At 37.6% G+C, this 20170-nt stretch overlaps 1 protein-coding gene across 11 annotated transcripts in view; it reads right to left on the reverse strand.

Annotated features, from left to right (window-relative positions):
* Positions 1–2840: 2840 nt before the first annotated feature.
* ADAM18 (ADAM metallopeptidase domain 18) overlaps positions 2841–20170 on the reverse strand; it is a 128220-nt gene continuing 110890 nt past the window's right edge. For 7 of the 11 annotated variants that reach the window (XM_073218823.1, XM_073218822.1, XM_073218824.1 and 4 more), the window contains 4 exons: positions 17593–17707; positions 15176–15335; positions 3712–3791; positions 2841–2988 (listed from right to left, as the gene is read on the reverse strand). In XM_073218823.1, coding sequence (XP_073074924.1) covers positions 2864–2988; positions 3712–3791; positions 15176–15335; positions 17593–17707 — 480 coding nt within the window. In that variant the 3' untranslated portion in view covers positions 2841–2863. Of the gene's footprint in view, positions 2989–3711; positions 3792–15175; positions 15336–17592; positions 17708–20170 lie in introns of those variants that run through there. The other 4 variants (XM_073218828.1, XM_073218826.1, XR_012123772.1 and 1 more) reach the window with 4 other exon arrangements.

Consider the following 20170-nt stretch of genomic DNA (forward strand, 5'->3'; position numbering starts at 1 on the left):
ACGGTATGTCAATGCAGGGTCATTGATTTTAATAAATGTACTGATCTGATGTGGGATGGTAGTTGGGGAGGCCATGCATTTGTAGGAGCAGAGGTTACAGGGGAACTCTGTTGTCCATTCAGTTCAGTTGTGAACCTAAAATTGCTATTAAAAATAAAGATGTTTCTACAATATTCTAAATTTTGCTGGTCTTGGATATATTTTTTCATGGTAAACCTGATCAATTTGAATTTCTTAAATCCTATTGGCTTAACTGGTTTACATAAACTAGTATCATTTCAAGATTATAAAGTTACAAGATTATGTGTTCAACTAAATTAAACTGTAAAATGCAATTTCTTTCAAAAGAGATATGTACTTGTATACTTGTGGACAAAAAGTAGCTATATTGTTCTTGGTCTGCTTTCAAATTTTCTCTAGAGAAAATAAAAATTGGTTGCTTTAGTTCAAGATAGCAACTAATGAACAATGAAGAGATTATACTGGTATAATAGTTTAAAATCTAAATGATATATACAAAAATGATATTCAAGGCATAGTGGTAATTATATAAATTTGAGCTCAAATGGCAAAGTCATGGAGTAAAGTTGACTTTACAAGTCTTTTCCAATATTTTATGACTATGTCAACATGAATTATGTTTTTTAAACTCAATACACATAAAAATATAACTGGCATAATTCATTTTTAATCTTTATATGTCTACATTAATTTTTATATTTCATCTTTGTGTGGTCTATTTTATCATATTCCACTCTATAAACTGTTTTGTAAAATCCACTGGTATTGATATTATTATTCAAAAATGGGTTCTGGACTTTAAAAAATAGAGTAAAAGGGGGAAAATTTTAATGTTACATTTTATTAAAATGTAAAATTATTGACATGCCTGATAACCTCATTTTAACAAGCATTTAATGATAGTTACTAAGTTAAAACTTCACATGTTCCATATCATGATATTATAATTTTGATTATTTTAATTATAAAAATAGGTGTGTGTAGGTTTTATAAAACTAAGATAATTAGAAAAATAAAATATATGGAAATTTTGTCCAAATGAACAAACCAGATTCATAAGAATACATTATTAAGCAACCAAAATCACAACCAAAATAACTTACATTAATGAATTTAATATCTTAATTAAGAGACAAGGATTCTGTAACTTATGAAAAACATCATATGTACAATTTGATTAGAAGAGATTTACTTAAAAGAAATTAGGAAAGTTTTATATAACATAAAAATTAACTGGAAATAGTCGTGCAAAAACATTGTGTTTAAGCTAATGTGAAGCAGTTATGCTATGGTAGATAGAGCTTGTTTCATTGCTCTCTGCTTCCCAGCCTCCTCTGTCTCCACTAAAGATGTATCAGAGCTGGCGTTTCCTTTTTATTGCCTTAATTACTCCGAAAGCAAATTTTAAAACTGGATCTAATTTTTCTTGGGTCAATTATGAGATACCTATTATTATAGGAAAAGGACGTGACTTCTACTTCTGGCCATTAAGAATTTAACTGGGCCAGCCACTATAGAATTTATAAAACATCACGGAACAGTTAAAAATTATATAAAATATTGCAATTCACATAAACAGTCCACACTTTATATCTTTAAGTTAGAATTGTGATATTCCTGCAATGTTAACTAAAAATCAGTACTTTCTGATATAAATCTAGCTTTTATGTAATATGCATGCATAGAGTGAATTATCAAATCAGCTATTTGAAGTTAAATTTCAAAATTGGGATATTGGTGTATTTTTATTTTCAGATTATGCTAGACACTACTGGATTTAAAACAGTTTGACACAGGCACTGGAAAAATTTTTAAAGCATAAGAAACGCTATCTGTTAGAACATCTGGGAAGTATTTGGACATGGAGACTCAGTGAAGAGTAAATGGGAACTTTTCTATTTTTGTTTTTCAAAAAGTTTATTTTTCTGTAATTATTAAATTCCTTGGATTTTCCTCCTTTTCCGAAATAAATTTTTATTTTTTAAAAGATGTTTGTTCATAATTTTCACAGTGCTGCAATAAACATAGAGGTGGGTATCTTTTCAAATTAGTGGGGTTTTTTTCTTCAGGTAAATTCCCAGAAGTGGCATTTATGAGGTCATATGGTCTTTGTATTTTTAGTTTTATGACAAACCGTACTGTTTTCCGTAGTGGCTGCACTGATTTATACTCCCACCAGCAGAGTACTTATTTCCTTATTCTTCACATCCTCGCCAGCACCGGCTAGTTCCTGTCTTTTGGGTACCAGCCATTCTAACAGGCGTGAGGCGCTGTCTCATCCGGGCTTGGGTTTGCATCTCCCGGAGGACCAGTGATGCGGAGCACCTCTTCCTGTGCCTGTTGGCCATCTTCTACGGGAAATGTCTGTTCAGGTCCTTTGCCCGTTGTTTAACATTAAGTCACTCTCACTTCTGACTTTTCACGTCCTTTGCTCCTTTGTGACCTAGAGAAAATAGAATCTCCCCGGATGAGTTGCTTTTAGAATTTAAGATGATCTGTATGGGACATCTACATACTTCCCCTTGAAGCAATGATTCAGCATTAGCTGACTCCGTGTGGTGGGACTTGATACAGAACCTACCTACCCCAAGAATCAAACGTGTTAGTATGATCTCACTTATGTAAGAGTATTTAAATTATACATTTTTTAGAGAGAGAAATTTTTGTCACTTTTTTTCCTGAGTCTGTATTTTAAAAATATTTCCACTACGTTTATATATTACTTGGGAAATAATGAAAAAAATTAAAATACCAAAACGATTGCTCTTATTCATACAACGTAACTCATTAACAAAGTAAATATGAATACAAATATAATCTTAAAGAATGGATATGTATCAATTTATTTAAAATACACAGAAAATATACAGAATGTGTTCTTAACGGCATGCATGTAAGAAACATCATCACTGGTGTGTGTCTCGATCTTCTGTGGTTCTGTAACTTGCAGAAGTGATGTTCCAGCGTCTGCAGTAAGGAAAACGTGTGTGAGCGTCCCCAGGGCCGGACAGCACCCTCCGAGGCTTCCCCAGAAGGGGCGTAGGTGAAGGGCTGGTCTCAGAAGCCCCCGACCGGGTCCCCCTCCGCACCTCCGCAGAGGGTGCGCGCCCTCTCTCGCGGGTGCAGGGTCAGGCCAGGGCGGGACACCGTGCCCAGGCCCGAGCGGAGCTCTCCGGCCGTCAGGCCCCGCGGCCCCCGGCACCGCCGCCCGCCCGGGCACCCCCGCCCCCCGAGGAGCGGGCTCCTGCGCTCACGAGGGCCCACGGGGGTCAGCCGGCCCAGGCCTGAGAGGGTCAGCAGCACAGGCAGCACCGGGCGGCCGTCCAACCGCCACTGCGCAGGCGGTTGTGGAAGAGGCAGGGCTGAGCTTCCCAGCGGAGTGCGGCGGAGGGACGGGGCCTGCACCCCGGGGGACGGTGCTCATACGGGGATACAGGTAAGGCGGCGTGGCTGCCCTCGGAGGCGGGGCATGGGGAGGGGCCTGCGTCCTGTGCCGGGGGAGGGGCTGTGCTCCAGAAGCGGGGCGGGGCTCTGAGGAGCCGGACACGCAGGTGCAGCCGCCGGCCCCTCCACCGTCCGCGGCAGGAGATAATCGCAGACCCGCTGTGCTCCTGCCCACGTGGTGTTTGGTTTCCAAACATTTGACATTTTAATCGCATTCGGGGGTAACGCAAGGGTTATTGAGCTCACATTCTCTGGAAACAGGACATTTGCTGGTCAACTTCTTGGCATAATCCAGGTCATGGTTTTCTGGCACAATGGCTGAATTACTGTAGTGAAGGAGAACAGAAAATAGAAATTCACAGTATTTTTAGTAGCAGACCACTGCCTATGTCAGTCAGCCTACTGCCAGAGTTCTAATTTAAGGTGCAGCTCAAAACCACACTCACACTACGAGGATATCAAAAATCAATAGTAGTTAAGATGTTTCTTAGAACAGTAAGTAGTCCAACTAAAATGTTAAACATTACATGATTTACTACTTTAGTACCGATTTATAATTTAAGTATGAGGCGAAATAATTTCACCCATGAAATGACTGGAAAACAATTGAAATCCACTTATTCAGTTTGGTATGCTTTTGTTTCTTAGAAAAACCTATGGCTTAGGGAGAGTCTAAGTGAAAGGCTAAACAGAAATTTTTCCCAGTTAATATGGAGTTCCACACTGAACGGCAAATAGAGTTAACTTGGAAAGAACTTTCAAGTTTTAATATGCAGGTTGGTGGCTTGCCTAGTTTCAGGGTTTTTTTTTTTCCCAAAATATTTTTTAGTGTGGTTAAAATACACATAACCTAAAATTTATCATATTAACCACATTTAAGTGTATAGTTCATTGCTACTAAATAAATTCACAGTTACCCAATCACCACCAACCAGCTCCAAAACTCATAAGGCTGAAACTGTATACCCATTAAACAGGAACTCCCTTTTCCCTCCTCCCCACAAGCCCTGGCAACCACCATTATACTAACTGTTTCTAGGAATGTTACTGCTCTGGGTGCCTCATGTAAGTGGAATCATACAGTGTTTGTCCATTGTGACTGCCTTATTTCACTTAGCATGATGTCCTTAAAGTTTATCCATGTTGTAGCAGTTGTCAGAATTTCCTTCTTTTTATGGCTGGATATTGCACCCCCCAAATTTCCAGTGTCTGTCTAGACCACCGCATCTTGCTCATCCATTCATCTATCATGGACACGTGGGTTGCTTCCACCTTTTAGCTATTGTGAGTAATGTTGTGATTAACACGGAGGTACAAATCTCTCTTAAAGACCCTACTTTCAATTATTTTGTACCTTAATAGAGTAAAAGGCAAATTTAAAAAATGGGAGAAAATTTCCCTTATAAGGGATTATTTCCCAGAATTTACAGAGAACACCCAAAACTGAACAAAATAAAAACTAAACCAAAAAAAACCCCAAACTGATTGACCAGGATTTGAATAGATATTTCTCCAAAAGAAGATTTAGAAATGGCCTATCACCACATTAAAGGATGCTCAAATCATTAATCATAGGGAAATGTAAATAAAAACCACAATGAGCTACTACCTCACACCCATTAGAATGTTTAGCATTTTAGGTGGACTACTTACCCTTCTAAGAAACATCTAAGAATCATCCATCTTCCCAACAAAAGGGAAGACTATCTGAAGATGATGGTTTGAACTGAGACTATAGAAAAGGAGATACTCAGTCTTTTCTATTATTTTCAACCAAAATTATCCTAAATGTACCAGCCCATATACCAGATATGGATTTTCTCAAAACTAATTAACAAATGCATATAAAAAGCAAATTAATTAGGAATATTACATTGCTTCTATATAAGAAAGTGTACATATATGTGTGTGTTTATGTCTATCTATATATATAGTTAAATAATTCTTTATGTAGTTATATATATGGTTTTATAGATATGTAACTGCTGTGTGTTACAGAGGGACATAATTTCTTGAACCCAAGTGGGGACCAACAGAACATGTTATGTATGAAAGGAATTGCATTTCTCAGAAATTTCTTTCACTAATTATTTATTTACTTATTTTAAAGTACCCACCTGTCTATCTGTTACCATGTAACACTTTGTCGGTCACAGTCATCCATTATTTCCAGGTTGTGTGTGAAGCCAAAAAGATTAATGAGGATCTCCTAGTATCCTTCTTTAACTCTCCCAGCCCGGCTGGCCCTTTCCCCACTTTGTGATACCCAGTGTGCTCCTTCCTTAGTGTCTTCAGTGTTTCACTTAACATAAAATTTTCTTAGTGTGTTATATTGTTAATTTCAATGACTGTTTTTATGACAGGCAGAAAGACAAGTGAATCAGATTCACATATTTTATAAGAAGGCCCAATATTTTGTCTATTAATATTTTATGTTAAATTCACTCAATGAAAGATTGAGAGTGTTGTGAAGAGCAGGACTGAGAGGGCATGTTTGCAGAGGCCATCCAAAAATATAACAAAAAGATGGATAAAAAGTTCCCTTGGAAAACTAAGAAAATAAACAAAGGGGGAAAACCAGGTAATTCAGCTCTCATACACTCCATATATACAAAGTAGTGGTGGCAGTACTTCAGAGGCAAGATTGTCTTACCTGTAGCATCAAGTATCACGAAATTAAGTAAAGGGAGGGAAATAGGACTTTGTAAGGCTCCAGCCTAGTTGCCCTGCTAACGAAGTCCCTCGTGACTCCAGACAGGACAGATGGTTCTATGCTAGCTATTCCAGAATCAGCTAAGCTTGAAGTCCTTTATAAACTTAAGAAGGAAATACATGATGTAAATGAATATATTGCCACAAGGTGAAATATTTTTATTTCCAGCTGGTTAAAATAACATTTTTAATGGCTCCAATATATATATATATTACTTGTAGAAGACATAAAGATGCAAGGCCTGAAGGTGCACCTCCCAGGTCTGCTGGGAGAGGTCATAAGGGGGCATCACTAAGGCTCAGCAGGGGGAAGTTCTGGATTGGGGAGATGTACTGAGCATGGGCATTACTCAGATCCCCCCAGTGATATTACCCATGAGGCCTTTCTTCGAATTTTCTTTTCTCTTTTTCTCTGCAAAGAATCATGAAAGGCCAAAATTAAGTCACTTCTGCTTTCAGAGACTACGTACGGTCCATTACTTCCCTCAACAGTACACATGTTATGTGTGTACAAATGAAAGATTTTTCATTAAGTGGACCACTTAATGGTGGTAGCTTTCAAGAAAACTGACATTTGTAAGGTTACTTTTAGGTACTTAAATGAGGGTTTCTTGCCTTCAGTGAGTTAAATGTTTGGTCAGAAGAGACATAGATGTAAGAATGGCAGGTATAAATTTGTAAGAAATAGTATCTAATTTGAAGGGAATACTGAAGGGAGATTTTTTTTACAGCATTTGAGAATACTAATAGGAAGTGTTACAGTGTTCTGAGACTTCAATAGAAAAATTGTGAGGTTCAAAGAATTTATTAATGAAAGTTTTCACACACCTTCTAAATTAAAACAGGGTTTCCCTGAAGAAAACCAACACCAATATGTAATTTAGATCCCACTTGGAAAAGAACTTAAAATCATGCACCAAGAGGTGGAGCCAAGATGGCAGCATGAGTAGAGCAGCAGAAATCTCCTCCCAAAACCACATATATCTATGAAAATATAACAAAGACAACTCTTCCTAAAATAGAGACCAGAGGACACAGGACAACATCCAGACCACATCCACACCTGTGAGAACCCAGTGCCTCATGAAGGGGGTAAGATACAAGCCCCGCCTGGCAGGAGCCGAATGCCCCTACCCCCAGCGCCCAGCAGGAAGAGAGAGGTCTGAGTGGAAGGGAGAAGGAGCCCAGGACTGCTGAACACCCAGCCCCAGGCTTCCGGACCAGAGTGCAGACACAGTGCATGCGTGGGGTCCTGGATACTAGGGAAACAGGGTGGCAGGACCGGTGAGCGGGTGCCTGAGGCCAACGCCAGACAACAAAGAAAAGGGAGTGGCAATTTTTCTTTTTTCCTCTTTTTTTTTTTTGGCAAGTGCTTTTTGGAAGTCTTAAAGGGACAGGGACCCCAATACTAGGGAAACAGGGCAGCAAGACCAGTGAGTGGGTGCCTGAGAACAGCGCCTGAGGACAAAGAAAATCTTGTGTTTTTCTTTTCTTTTTTAAAAAAGTTATTTATTTAAATTTTTTTTTTGTTGCTGTTGTTGTTTTGGTTTGGAGAGTGCTTTTTGGAAGTCTTAAAGGGGCAGGGCAGGACACTTAGTCCAGAGGCAGGGAATCTGGGGATCTCTCAGCACCCTAACCCCCTGGGCAGCAGGGAGCACGGAGGCCCCTTATGAAGACAAATACCCTCCCAGCCACTCCCCCTCCAACAGGGCTCCCCCATTTTGGAGCAGCAGCTGGAACCAGGACACGCCCACAGCAATAGCAGAGATAAACTCCATAGCAGCCGGGCAGGAAGCAGAAGCCCTGTCTACACACAGCTGCCCACCACAAGCCACTAGAGGTTGCTGTTCTCCCAGGGGAGGAAGGCCATAAACCAACAAAAAGGGAAGTTCTTCCAGCCGTCACTTGTGCCAGCTCTGCAAACTATCTCTATTGCCATGAAAAGGCAAAATTTCAGGCAGACCAAGATAACAGAGACAACACCAGAGAAGGAGACAGACGTAACCAGTCTTCCTGAAAAAGAATTCAAAGTAAAAATCATGAACATGCTGACAGAGATGCAGAGAAAAATGCAAAAGCAATGGGATGAAGTCCGGAGGGAGATCACAGATGTCAGGAAGGGATCACAGAAGTGAAACAAACCCTGGAAGGATTTATAAGCAGAATGGATAAGATGCAAGAGGCCATTGAAGGAATAGAAACCAGATAACAGGAACGTATAGAAGCTGACATGGAGAGAGATAAAAGGATCACCAGGAACGAAGCAATACTAAGAGAACTATGTGACCAATCCAAAAGGAACAATATCCGTGTTATAGGGGTACCAGAAGAAGAAGAGAGAGGAAAAGGGATAGAAAGTGTCTTTAAAGAAATAATTGCTGAAAACATCCCCAAACTGGGGGAGGAAATAATCGAATAGAACACAGGAATACACAGAACCCCCAACAGAAAGGATCCAAGGAGGACAACACCAAGACACATAATAATTAAAATGGCAAGGATCAAGGACAAGGAAAGAGTTTTAAAGGCAGCTAGAGAGAAAAAGGTCACCTATAAAGGAAAACCCATCAGGCTATCATCAGACTTCTCGACAGAAACCCTACAGGCCAGAAGAGAATGGCATGATATATTTAATACAATGAAACAGAAGGGCCTTGAACCAAGGATACTGTATCCAGCACGACTATCATTTAAACATGATGGCAGGATTAAACAATTCCCAGACAAGCAAAAGCTGAGGGAATTTGCATCCCACAAACCACCTCTACAGGGCATCTTACAAGGACTGCTCTAGATGGGAACCCTCCTAAAAAGAGCACAGAACAAAACACACAACATATGAAGAATGGAGGAGGAGGAATAAGAAGGGAGAGAAGAAAAGAATCTCCAGACAGTGTATATAACAGCTCAATAAGCGAGCTAAGTTAGGCAGTAAGATACTAAAGAAGCTAACCTTGAACCTTTGGTAACCAAGAATCTAAAGCCTGCAATGGCAATAAGTACATATCTCTCAATAGTCACCCTAAATGTAAATGGACTTAATGCACCAATCAAAAGACACAGAGTAATAGAATGGATAAAAAAGCAAGACCCATCTATATGCTGCTTACAAGAAACTCACCTTAAACCCAAAGACAAGGATAGACTAAAAGTCAAGGGATGGAAAAACATATTTCAGGCAAACAACAGTGAGAAGAAAGCAGGGGTTGCAGTACTAATATCAGACAAAATAGACTTCAAAACAAAGAAAGTAACAAGGGATAAAGAAGGACACTACATAATGATAAAGGGCTCAGTCCAACAAGAGGATATAACCATTCTAAATATATATGCACCCAACACAGGAGCACCAGCATATGTGAAACAAATACTAACAGAACTAAAGAGGGAAATAGACTGCAATGCATTCATTGTAGGAGACTTCAACACATCACTCACCCCAAAGGATAGATCCACCGGGCAGAAAATAAGTAAGGACACACAGGCACTGAACAACACACTAGACCAGATGGACCTAATAGACATCTATAGAACTCTACATCCAAAAGCAACAGGATATACATTCTTCTCAAGTGCACATGGAACATTCTCCAGAATAGAACACATACTAGCCCACAAAAAAAGCCTCAGTAAATTCCAAAATATTGAAATTCTACCAACCAATTTTTCAGATCAAAAAGGTATAAAACTAGAAATAAATTCTACAAAGAAAACAAAAAGGCTCACAAACACATGGAGGCTTAACAACATGCTTCTAAATAATCAATGGATCAATGAACAAATCAAAATAGAGATCAAGGAATATATAGAAACAAATGACAACAACAACACAAAGCCCCAACTTCTGTGGGACACAGCGAAAGCAGTCTTGAGAGGAAAGTATACAGCGATCCACGCACACTTGAAGAAGGAAGAACAATCCCAAATGAATATTCTAACATCACAATTATCGAAACTGGAAAAAGAAGAACAAATGAGGCCTAAAGTCAGCAGAAGGAGGGACATAATAAAGATCAGAGAAGAAGTAAACAAAATTGAGAAGAATAAAACAATAGCAAAAATCAACGAAACCAAGAGCTGGTTCTTTGAGAAAATAAACAAAATAGATAAGCCTCTAGCCCAACTTATTACGAGAAAAAGAGAATCAACACAAATCAACAGAATCAGAAATGAGAATGGAAAAATCACGACAGACTCCACAGAAATACAAAGAATTATCAAAGACTACTATGAAAACCTATATGCCAAAAAGCTGGAAAACCTAGAAGAAATGGACAACTTCCTAGAAAAATACAACCTCCCAAGACTGACCAAGGAAGAAACACAAAAGTTAAACAAACCAATTACGAGCAAAGAAATTGAAACGGTAATCAAAAAACTACCCAAGAACAAAACACCGGGGCCGGACAGATTTACCTCAGAATTTTATCAGACACACAGAGAAGACATAATACCCATTCTCCTTAAAGTTTTCCAAAAAATAGAAGAGGAGGGAATACTCCCAAACTCATTCTATGAAGCCAACATCACCCTAATACCAAAACCAGGCAAAGACCTCACCAAAAAAGAAAATTACAGACCAATATCCCTGATGAATGTAGATGTAAAAATACTCAATAAAATATTAGCAAACAGAATTCAACAGTATATCAAAAGGATCATACACCATGACCAAGTGGGATTCATCCCAGGGATTCAAGGATGGTACAACACATTCAAAAATCCATCAACATCATCCACCACATCAACAAAAAGAAAGACAAAGACCACATGATCATCTCCATAGATGCTGAAAAAGCATTTGACAAAATTCAACATCCATTCATGATAAAAACTCTCAGCAAAATGGGAATAGAGGGCAAGTACCTCAACATAATAAAGGCCATATATGATAAGCCCACAGCCAACATCATACTGAACAGCGAGCAGCTGAAAGCTTTTCCTCTGAGATCGGGAACAAGACAGGGATGCCCACTCTCCCCACTGTTATTTAACATAGTACTGGAGGTCCTAGCCACGGCAATCAGACAAAACAAAGAAATACAAGGAATCCAGATTGGTAAAGAAGAAGTTAAACTGTCACTATTTGCAGATGATATGATATTGTACATAAAAAACCCTAAAGACTCCACTCCAAAACTACTAGAACTGATATCAGAATACAGCAAAGTTGCAGGATACAAAATTAACACACAGAAATCTGTAGCTTTCCTATATACTAACAATAAACCAATAGAAAGAGAAATGAGGAAAACAATTCCTTTCACAATTGCATCAAAAAGAATAAAATACCTAGGAATAAACCTAACCAAAGAAGTGAAAGACCTATACCCTGAAAACTACAAGTCACTCTTAAGAGAAATTAAAGGAGACATTAACAAATGGAAACTCAACCCATGCTCATGGCTAGGAAGAATTAATATCATCAAAATGGCCATCCTGCCCAAAGCAATATACAGATTTGATGCAATCCCTATCAAATTACCAGCAACGTTCTTCAATGAACTGGAACAAATAATTCAAAAATTCATATGAAACACCAAAGACCCCGAATAGCCAAAGCAATCCTGACAAGGAAGAATAAAGTGGGTGGGATCTCACTCCCCAACTTCAAGCTCTACTACAAAGCCATAGTAATCAAGACAATTTGGTACTGGCACAAGAACAGAGCCACAGACCAGTGGAACAGATTAGAGACCCCAGAAATTAACCCAAACATATGTGGTCAATTAATATTTGACAAAGGAGCCATGGACATACAATGGCGAAATGACAGCAAAAATGAACAAGTGGGTCTACATTAAGCTGAAAAGCTTCTTTACAGCAAAAGACACCATCAATAGAACAAAAAGGAACCCTACAGTATGGGAGAATATATTTGTAAATGACAGATAAAGGCTTGACGTCCAAAATATATAAAGAGCTCACACACCTCAACAAACAAAAAACAAATAATCCAATTAAAAAATGGGCAGAAGAACTGAACAGATATTTCTCCAAAAAAGAAATACAGATGGCCAAGAGACACATGAAAAGATGCTCCACATCGCTAATTATCAGATAAATGCAAATTAAAACTACAATGAGATATCACCTCACACCAGTAAGGATGGCTGCCATCCAAAAGACAAACAATAACAAATGTTGGCGAGGCTGTGGAGAAAGGGGAACCCTCCTACACTGCTGGTGGGAATGTAAATTAGTTCAACCATTGTGGAAAGCAGTATGGAGGTTCATCAAAATGCTCAAAACAGACCTACCATTTGACACAGGAATTCCACTCCTAGGAATTTACCCTAAGAACGCAGCAATCAAGTTTGAGAAAGACAGATGCACCCCTATGTTTATTGCAGCATTATTTACAATAGCCAAGAATTGGAAGCAACCTAAATGTCCATCGGTAGATGAATGGATAAAGAAGATGTGGTATATATACACAATGGAATACTACTCAGCCATAAGAAGAGGGCAAATCCTACCATTTGCAGCAACATGGATGGAGCTGGAGGGTATTATGCTCAATGCAATAAACTAAATGGAGAAAGAGAAATACCAAATGATTTCACTCATTTGTGGAGTATAAGAACAAAGGAAAAACTGAAGGAACAAAACAGCAGTGGAATTACAGAACCCAAAAATGGACTAACAGGTACCAAAGGGAGGGGGAATGGGGAGGATGGGTGAGTAGGGAGGGATAAGGGGGGGAAGATGAAAGGGGGTATTAAGGTTAGCATGCATGTGGGGGAGGGAGAAAGGGGAGGGCTGTGCAGCACAGAGAGGATGTGTGGTGCTTCTATGGTGTTTTGCTATGCTGATTGACGGTGACTGTGAAGTGGTTTATAGGGGGGACCTGGTATAGGGGAGAGCCTAGTAAACATAATATTCTTCATGTAAGTGTAGATTAAAGATAAAAAAAAAAGAAAGAAAAGTGGGATTACTCCTTGATAGGATAAAACTAACTGTAAATCAAAGATTAATGCATGCTTTAAATATCCTTAATTTTGATTATTTAAAGGGTGTCAGATGATCGGCTATGGAGGTACACTTTTCTGATAATATTCCTTTCTCTGAAAAAAAAAAAGCAGTTCCTGTGTGGTGACCTCCAATGAGTTCTACACAATGGTATAAAGGGCATATAAAAGTGTAGGCAAAGGGTCTGTTTGTTTTTATACAGAGGATCAAAGCCTAATTTGGCTACCCAGAAAATGAACTAAGATACGATATGAAGAAGAACTTCCAACATCAGCACTCTCTGGAAGAGTCATACCAGAAGATGATCATCAAAAAACCTCAACAAAGATCCAGGCAATGCTGCAGTTGTAGCTGCATCCACCCCACCGGTTCCTGGACTTGCCATTGGAATGAAGAAGGAGATATCTAAGCTGGCCTGTGCTTTCAGTAAAACAACAAATTTGACTGGATCTATACTGTTGGAACTCAACCAAAAATTAGGAGAAGTGCAAGTTGTAGCGCTCCAAAATCTTACAACTACAGAGTATCTACTGTTAAAAGAACATATGGGATGTGAATAGGTCCCAGGAATGGGGTGTTTTAATTTGTCTGATTTCTCTCAGACTGTTCAAGTACAGTTGGACAATATCCATCATATCATAGACAAATTTTCACAAATGCCTAGGGTGACTAACTGGTTTTCTTGGCTTCACTGGAGATGGCTGGTTATTATAGATCTGCTTTGGTTATGTAACTGTATTCCTATTATGTTAATGTGTGTGTGCAATTTAATTAGTAGTTTAAAACCTATACATGCTTAAGTTACTCTACAAGAAGATATGTCAAAGAAATAATCAATCCTCCCATGTTTTCTTCCATCTGCTACCTCTATAGCTTTTCTTCTTCTTTTCTAATTACAACCCTTAAATAGAATTCGTGCCTCATATCGAATTTACCGAGTATCATAATTCCGCCAAGTGGTAAAGATACCTCAAGACAAATGCTGGGTATAGAAGCCACAGGGCATAAATCTGCAAAGAAGTAAAAAGCTAACCTTTTCAAACAATATGGCTTCTCTCTCACTTACCAACTTTACATCTCCCTGTATGGCCCCAGAAGATGACTGGTTAGCCAGAGATTGGTAAGATTCCTTAAGGGAGGAACAACCTCAGACAGGCACAGTCGCAGGGGGGCCATCTGGTGAGAAATTGGGGATCAACAGAGGTGAGGCTCAGAACCTCACCCCCCCTGTTTTGAGGGAAATCTTCTGCATCTGTGGATGTTTTAATGCCCTTGTCTAGCTTGGATTAGCACATAGTCTATAGGCACACACCTGATCATCTACATTTGCTCTCTTACAACACTAAACTATGTTTTCTACCTTTATCTTGCATCTACCTACCACTTCAGCATTTTATTAAAAATAAAAATAATAATAATAAAGTGAGAAATGTGGGATCCACATATAAATCAAGTATAAAAATCAAACGAATATTCATATTTGACCTGATTGTTTATAGTTCATAATGCGTGATCAAAACTGAAAGTTTCTGTGATGAATGCCCTTGCACTGTTCACCATGTAAGAACTTATTCACTATGTAAGAATTTGTTTGTTATGCTTCAGAAGATTGGAGACTGACGAGAATTAGGCTTGGGGTGGATTAATGATTGTGCTTTGAGCATTGACTCCCCTATACAGAATTTTATTGTTGTTAACAACCATTTGATCAATAAATATGAGAGATGCCCTCTCAAAAAAAAAATCATAAACCAAATAAATTCTTCTCTGATATACTAAGTTCCTAGCACAGAGTGGAACAGTTATCAGGAAAACAGCTCTAGGATAGTCCAAATTTTGAGTTGCTCCAACATGCTAACAGCAAACTATTAGAAAACAAAATAGTAAAAATGGCATTTACACTAATTATAAATAGCACAGACTTAGGAATAAATATAAGAAATGTACAGTACATCTATGAATTTATGACACTGGTCAGTGACCGGTGCAGTTTAAGATAATACATTATTTGTATATTTATATTTACCCTTCATATTCTGTGTTCTCTATGTTGCATACTTTTCTCATTTCATTTTGCTTCATAATCATAACGGTGAAAATTACACAAAAGGGCAGAAGAATGAGGAAACTCAGAATAAGCCAGTTGTTCTTTTGTGCATTGTAGCCTTTTTTAATAAAAATTGTATCTAGAAATGAAACATAGAATTCAGTGGATATTCACTGAGTATTTCAAGTGTGTTTCTTTCACTTTAATCATATATTTGCATAAATATGCATAAAAACATAATAGAAACTTCAATATGCTGCAAACTCTTATGGGGGAGATAGAACCATACCTAAGCCCATGACCCAAAATGACAATGGTGCATTTTTCATAGATCTCCTGTTTGTCTTTTACACATATTAATTTTTATGGTATTGTATACATGTCTTGAGTTTTGCTGACCACATTCAACTTATTTATAACATCAATATTTTGAAGGGTAATACATTAACAGGACTTAAGTTAAAAACTGAGAAGGGAATGGACTGTGGGAAAACCCCCATCCCTCTCCCGCCGAATTCACAGTTTTCCTCCTTAAAGGAAACCAACGGAGAGCGACGGCAAAGCTCGCGGCTTTCACCTCTTGCCGCGTCCTGGCTGACCTGCCGCGGTGACAGAGCTGGGCCTGCGGAGACGGGGCGGCCGCAGCGCAGGAAGCCACGGACTCACTCTTGCTAGCTGAAGTGGTTTTCATGAGGAAACAACTTTTTAGTGTGGTTTTGGTTAGTTTCCATAGAACTGAAGTGGTTCGTTTGACAGGTGGCCCGTCCTTTTGGCGGCTTTTGGAGGAGCGGTTTTCTTGATCTCCTCCCTCTACATTGCAGGACAACAGAAGTCCAGCTCAAGCTGCTCTAAAATTTTTTTCTACACCATTGGTTTTCAGAAGCCTGATTATGATTTTCTTAGGCGTAAAGTTTTTTATATCTATCCATCTTGAGGTCTACTTAGCTTCTTGTAACTGAACGTTGGTGTTTTCCATCTTGTTTAGGAAATTTGGGGTCATAGTTTCTTCAAGTGTCTTTCCTGCACATTCTTTGTCCTTTTCATCTGAATCACCCATTACACGGTAGGCAAGAATGGCTAATACTGTCTTAAAGACACAATGCTGAGTCTTATGCATGTATGTCCCTTATCTCAAGGGTCATAGTCCTATACTATTTATTATCTGGTAACAAATACCTCATCTAATTCTCTAGTATTATTCTGTCATGGCCAGAAACAGAAGGCCTTGGGACTACTCCTTTTTATTATCTTTCTTTCAAGAATCAGCAATAATCTAGAAATTATGTCCCTGAAATTATACTCAAATCTCTTATGCCACATAAAAAGGAACACATTTTTACCATCTCACAAATTACTTTAATTAATTATAAGCAAATTATAATCTAAGGATTACCAATCTCTGACATCCCTACTTAGTTGAAACTATTATCAAACACCCGTGGATTCCTGTGGACATCTTCACGTGGGTTCTTCTACATGTGACCTACACGCTGTCTATTCAAAGTCAAATTCATTATCTTCATGCTTTGTCTATCCTGATTCATTTATGAAAACATGGATAAACCATCATTATCCATTCTGGTGCTTGTGCCAGACACAACTGATTATCATGCCTTATTTGTTATTACTAATAAATATTTGATATTATGTGATGACTTATTTATCTTCTCTTTCAGTTTACTTCAAGCTTTTATAATCAAGAGTAGTGCTAAGTAATTTACCTTCATTCCTCATGTTATGAAAACTGCTCTTCACTTTTTTGCTTGAAGAGACTTTCTGAATTGTGGATATCAATATTATTGCCTTCCCTGACACTTACACTTAATAACATTTTGTGGAGGTAATGTATTAATGATGATTGAATAATTTAATTAGTAGATATGCTCTGGCACTTACCTTCATTCATGGGAACAAGCGAGAGTATAAACATGGACTTCATCAGTCAAAATATGATTTGCTACTTTATTTATACTTTGCCATGTCTTTTCCAAATTTCATTCAAAATGAAAACTTTATCCTATAGTTGCTTCCTACAAGGTTTTTAATAATATGGGATGCAAATCACTTGTGTAGTGTCATTCTTCCATATTTGGATTTGTTTTGCATTCATGCTATTACCTTTATAATACTTACATATTTATATATAAAAATTTATAATTTTATATAAAAAATTTAAAGTTTTTTGAGTACTCTAACTTGTTTAACTAAGTTGACTGAAACTGAATATCTCAGAAAATCTCATCACAAACATTGTGTAACACTAATTTGATTGAGGCCACTATTCAAGATAACTTTTAGAATTACACAGATCATAAAATTTGACTTGGCAGTATATTTCTTTAGTTATTTCATAAAATGACATTCTGTGTGGTTTAAAAAATTTAATTTCTTCTTACTAGATTTCTGAACATTTCCATCATCAATACTTCCCCCTGGTGAACCAATTTGGAAATCACAATCTGGAGGCCTATAGCCCGGAAAGCAATGACAATTACCTAAGTTATTACATATCTGAAACAGAAAAACACATAATTACTATAAATCATGTTAGTCTTTACCTCTTACATATAAATACCTAAGTTATAAAGAATAAAAGTCACTTTTTCTAGGTTTAATAATACTGTAAATATGAAAAAGGGGTTAGAAAAATTAGTGAAAATTTTGACAACACAATAATGAATGACAAAAATCACTACATACGTGATAGTATATTTCCGATCCCTATATATTGACTGTTTTTGATAATTACTTTGTCTTCCCCAATCATCTTTTAACAAATAGGAGTCATTAAATTATGACCATCATACTCACAGAGGAGAGCACGTCATTGGGTGAATTTAGAATTTTTCACAAATATCACACATTCTATATGATCTCACATGTGGAATTATAAAAAAAACATGCTCATAGATACAGAGAACAGATTGGTGGTTGCAGAGGCAGGAGATGGGGGTGGGCTAAATGGCTGAAGGGGGGTCAAAAGGTACAAACTTCCAATTATAAAATAAATAAGTCATGAGATGTAATGTACAGCATGGTGAGACTGTAGGTAATGATATTGTACTGCATTTTTGAAATTTGCTGAGAAAGTAGATCTTAAAAGTCCTCATCACAAGAAAAAAAAGGTGTGACTATGTGTGGTGATGGATTTAACTAGACTTACTGTGGTGACCACTTTGCAATATATACAGATATTGCATCACTGTGTTGTACACCTGAAATGAATATTATGCTATGTGTCAATAACATCTCCATAAAAATGGGAAGGGCCGAGAAGGAGTAAAGCTAAGAATACAAAGAGAAGAGGGGGAAGCCGAAGGAGAAAAGGAAAAGCAAATGAAAGAGAGTAAAAAAGAGACAATGTTGAGGGAGAAAGAGGAAGAAGAGAACAAAGGGAAAGAAGAGAGTAAGTTGGGGGTTTAGAGAAAAACAGGATTTATTTTGTGAGTTTTTGCCTGTGTGTTGGGGGTAGAAGGTGGCAGATGAGAGGCTCCAGCATGAAATGACATGAAAGAAAATTGTGAAGAAGAGGAAAAAGGAACATGGGAAAGTGTTCCCTGGGTTGTGGCATGTATCCCCTTTCTTGGTTTCCAGGGACTGAATGTTTTTATTACTTTTGTTAATTTGAATACGACCCTCTCTAAGGTTTAGTTTTATTTTGAAATACACAGAAATTTCTGTCTTAGTTAGAAATGCACAAATTAACATGGCTTACTACATTGGAGAAATATATTTAAAAAGAGTGAGGAGCTAAAAGTATTCCTGCTAAGATCAAGAACAAGGAAGCAATGTTTCCTCCTTCCGCTCCTGTTCGATATTATACTAGAAGTCCTAATTAATGCAATAAGGTAAGAGCAGGAAATAAAAGATGCAAAAATTGGGAAGAAATAAAATTGTCTTTGTTCTCAGATGACATGACAGCCTATGAAAACAATACCAAAAAATCAACAAAAAAGCTACAAGAACCAATAAGTGATTACACAAGGCTGCACAATGAAAGGTCAAAACACAAAAGTCAATTGCCCATCTATACACAATACAAAATTGGAACTGGAAATTAAAAATACAACACCATTTACATGAGCACCAAAAAAAGAAATACTTGGTTATAAATTGAACAAAATATATCCACAATCCATATGAGGAAAACTGCAAAAGTCTAATGAAGGAAACTCAAAGATCTTTATAAATACAAGATATTCTAGCTACATGGATATGATGACTCAATATTGTCAGGATGTCAGTTCTTCCCAATGTGATCTATAAAGTCAACACAATTCCATTCAAAATCCCAGTTAGTTATTTTTCAGATATTGACAAACTGATAAGGCAAACTCATGTTTACATGGATAGGCAAAAGGCCCAGAATGGCCAACAGAATACTAAACAAAAACAAGATCACTTTGGCAACTTGACAGGAATACTTACTATAAAGCTGTAATAGTTAAGATAGTATAGTATGAGCACAGAAATAGACAAACACATCAATGCAACAGCATAGACCAGAGTTAGACCCGCGTAGACAGAGTCAACTGATCTTTGATAATGGAGCAAAGGCAATTCAATGGAGAGACAATGATCTTCCTTTTAGTGTTGGATATTCACGTGCAAAAAAAAATTATGACTTTCATAAAATCAAAATGGATCATAGAGCTAAATGTCAAATATAAAACTATACAACTCCTAGAAGGTAACCTAAGAGAAAATCTAGTTGCCTTGGATTTGCAGATGACTGTTTAGATATAGCACGAAAAGCATATTCTATGAAAGAAAGACATGGAATTCACCAAAATTAAATACTTTTACTCTGTTAAAGACACTGTTCAGAGAATGAAACAACAGCCACAGACTGGGAAAAAATATTTTAGGCAGATATGTCCAACACATAAAGGTCTGGTCCAAAATATGCAAAGAACTCTTAAAACCCAACAATAAGATAACAAACAACCCAATATTTTTTAATGGGCAGAAGAT

Source organism: Manis javanica, chromosome 12, assembly GCF_040802235.1.
Source record: "Manis javanica isolate MJ-LG chromosome 12, MJ_LKY, whole genome shotgun sequence".
Taxonomy (NCBI): domain Eukaryota; kingdom Metazoa; phylum Chordata; class Mammalia; order Pholidota; family Manidae; genus Manis; species Manis javanica.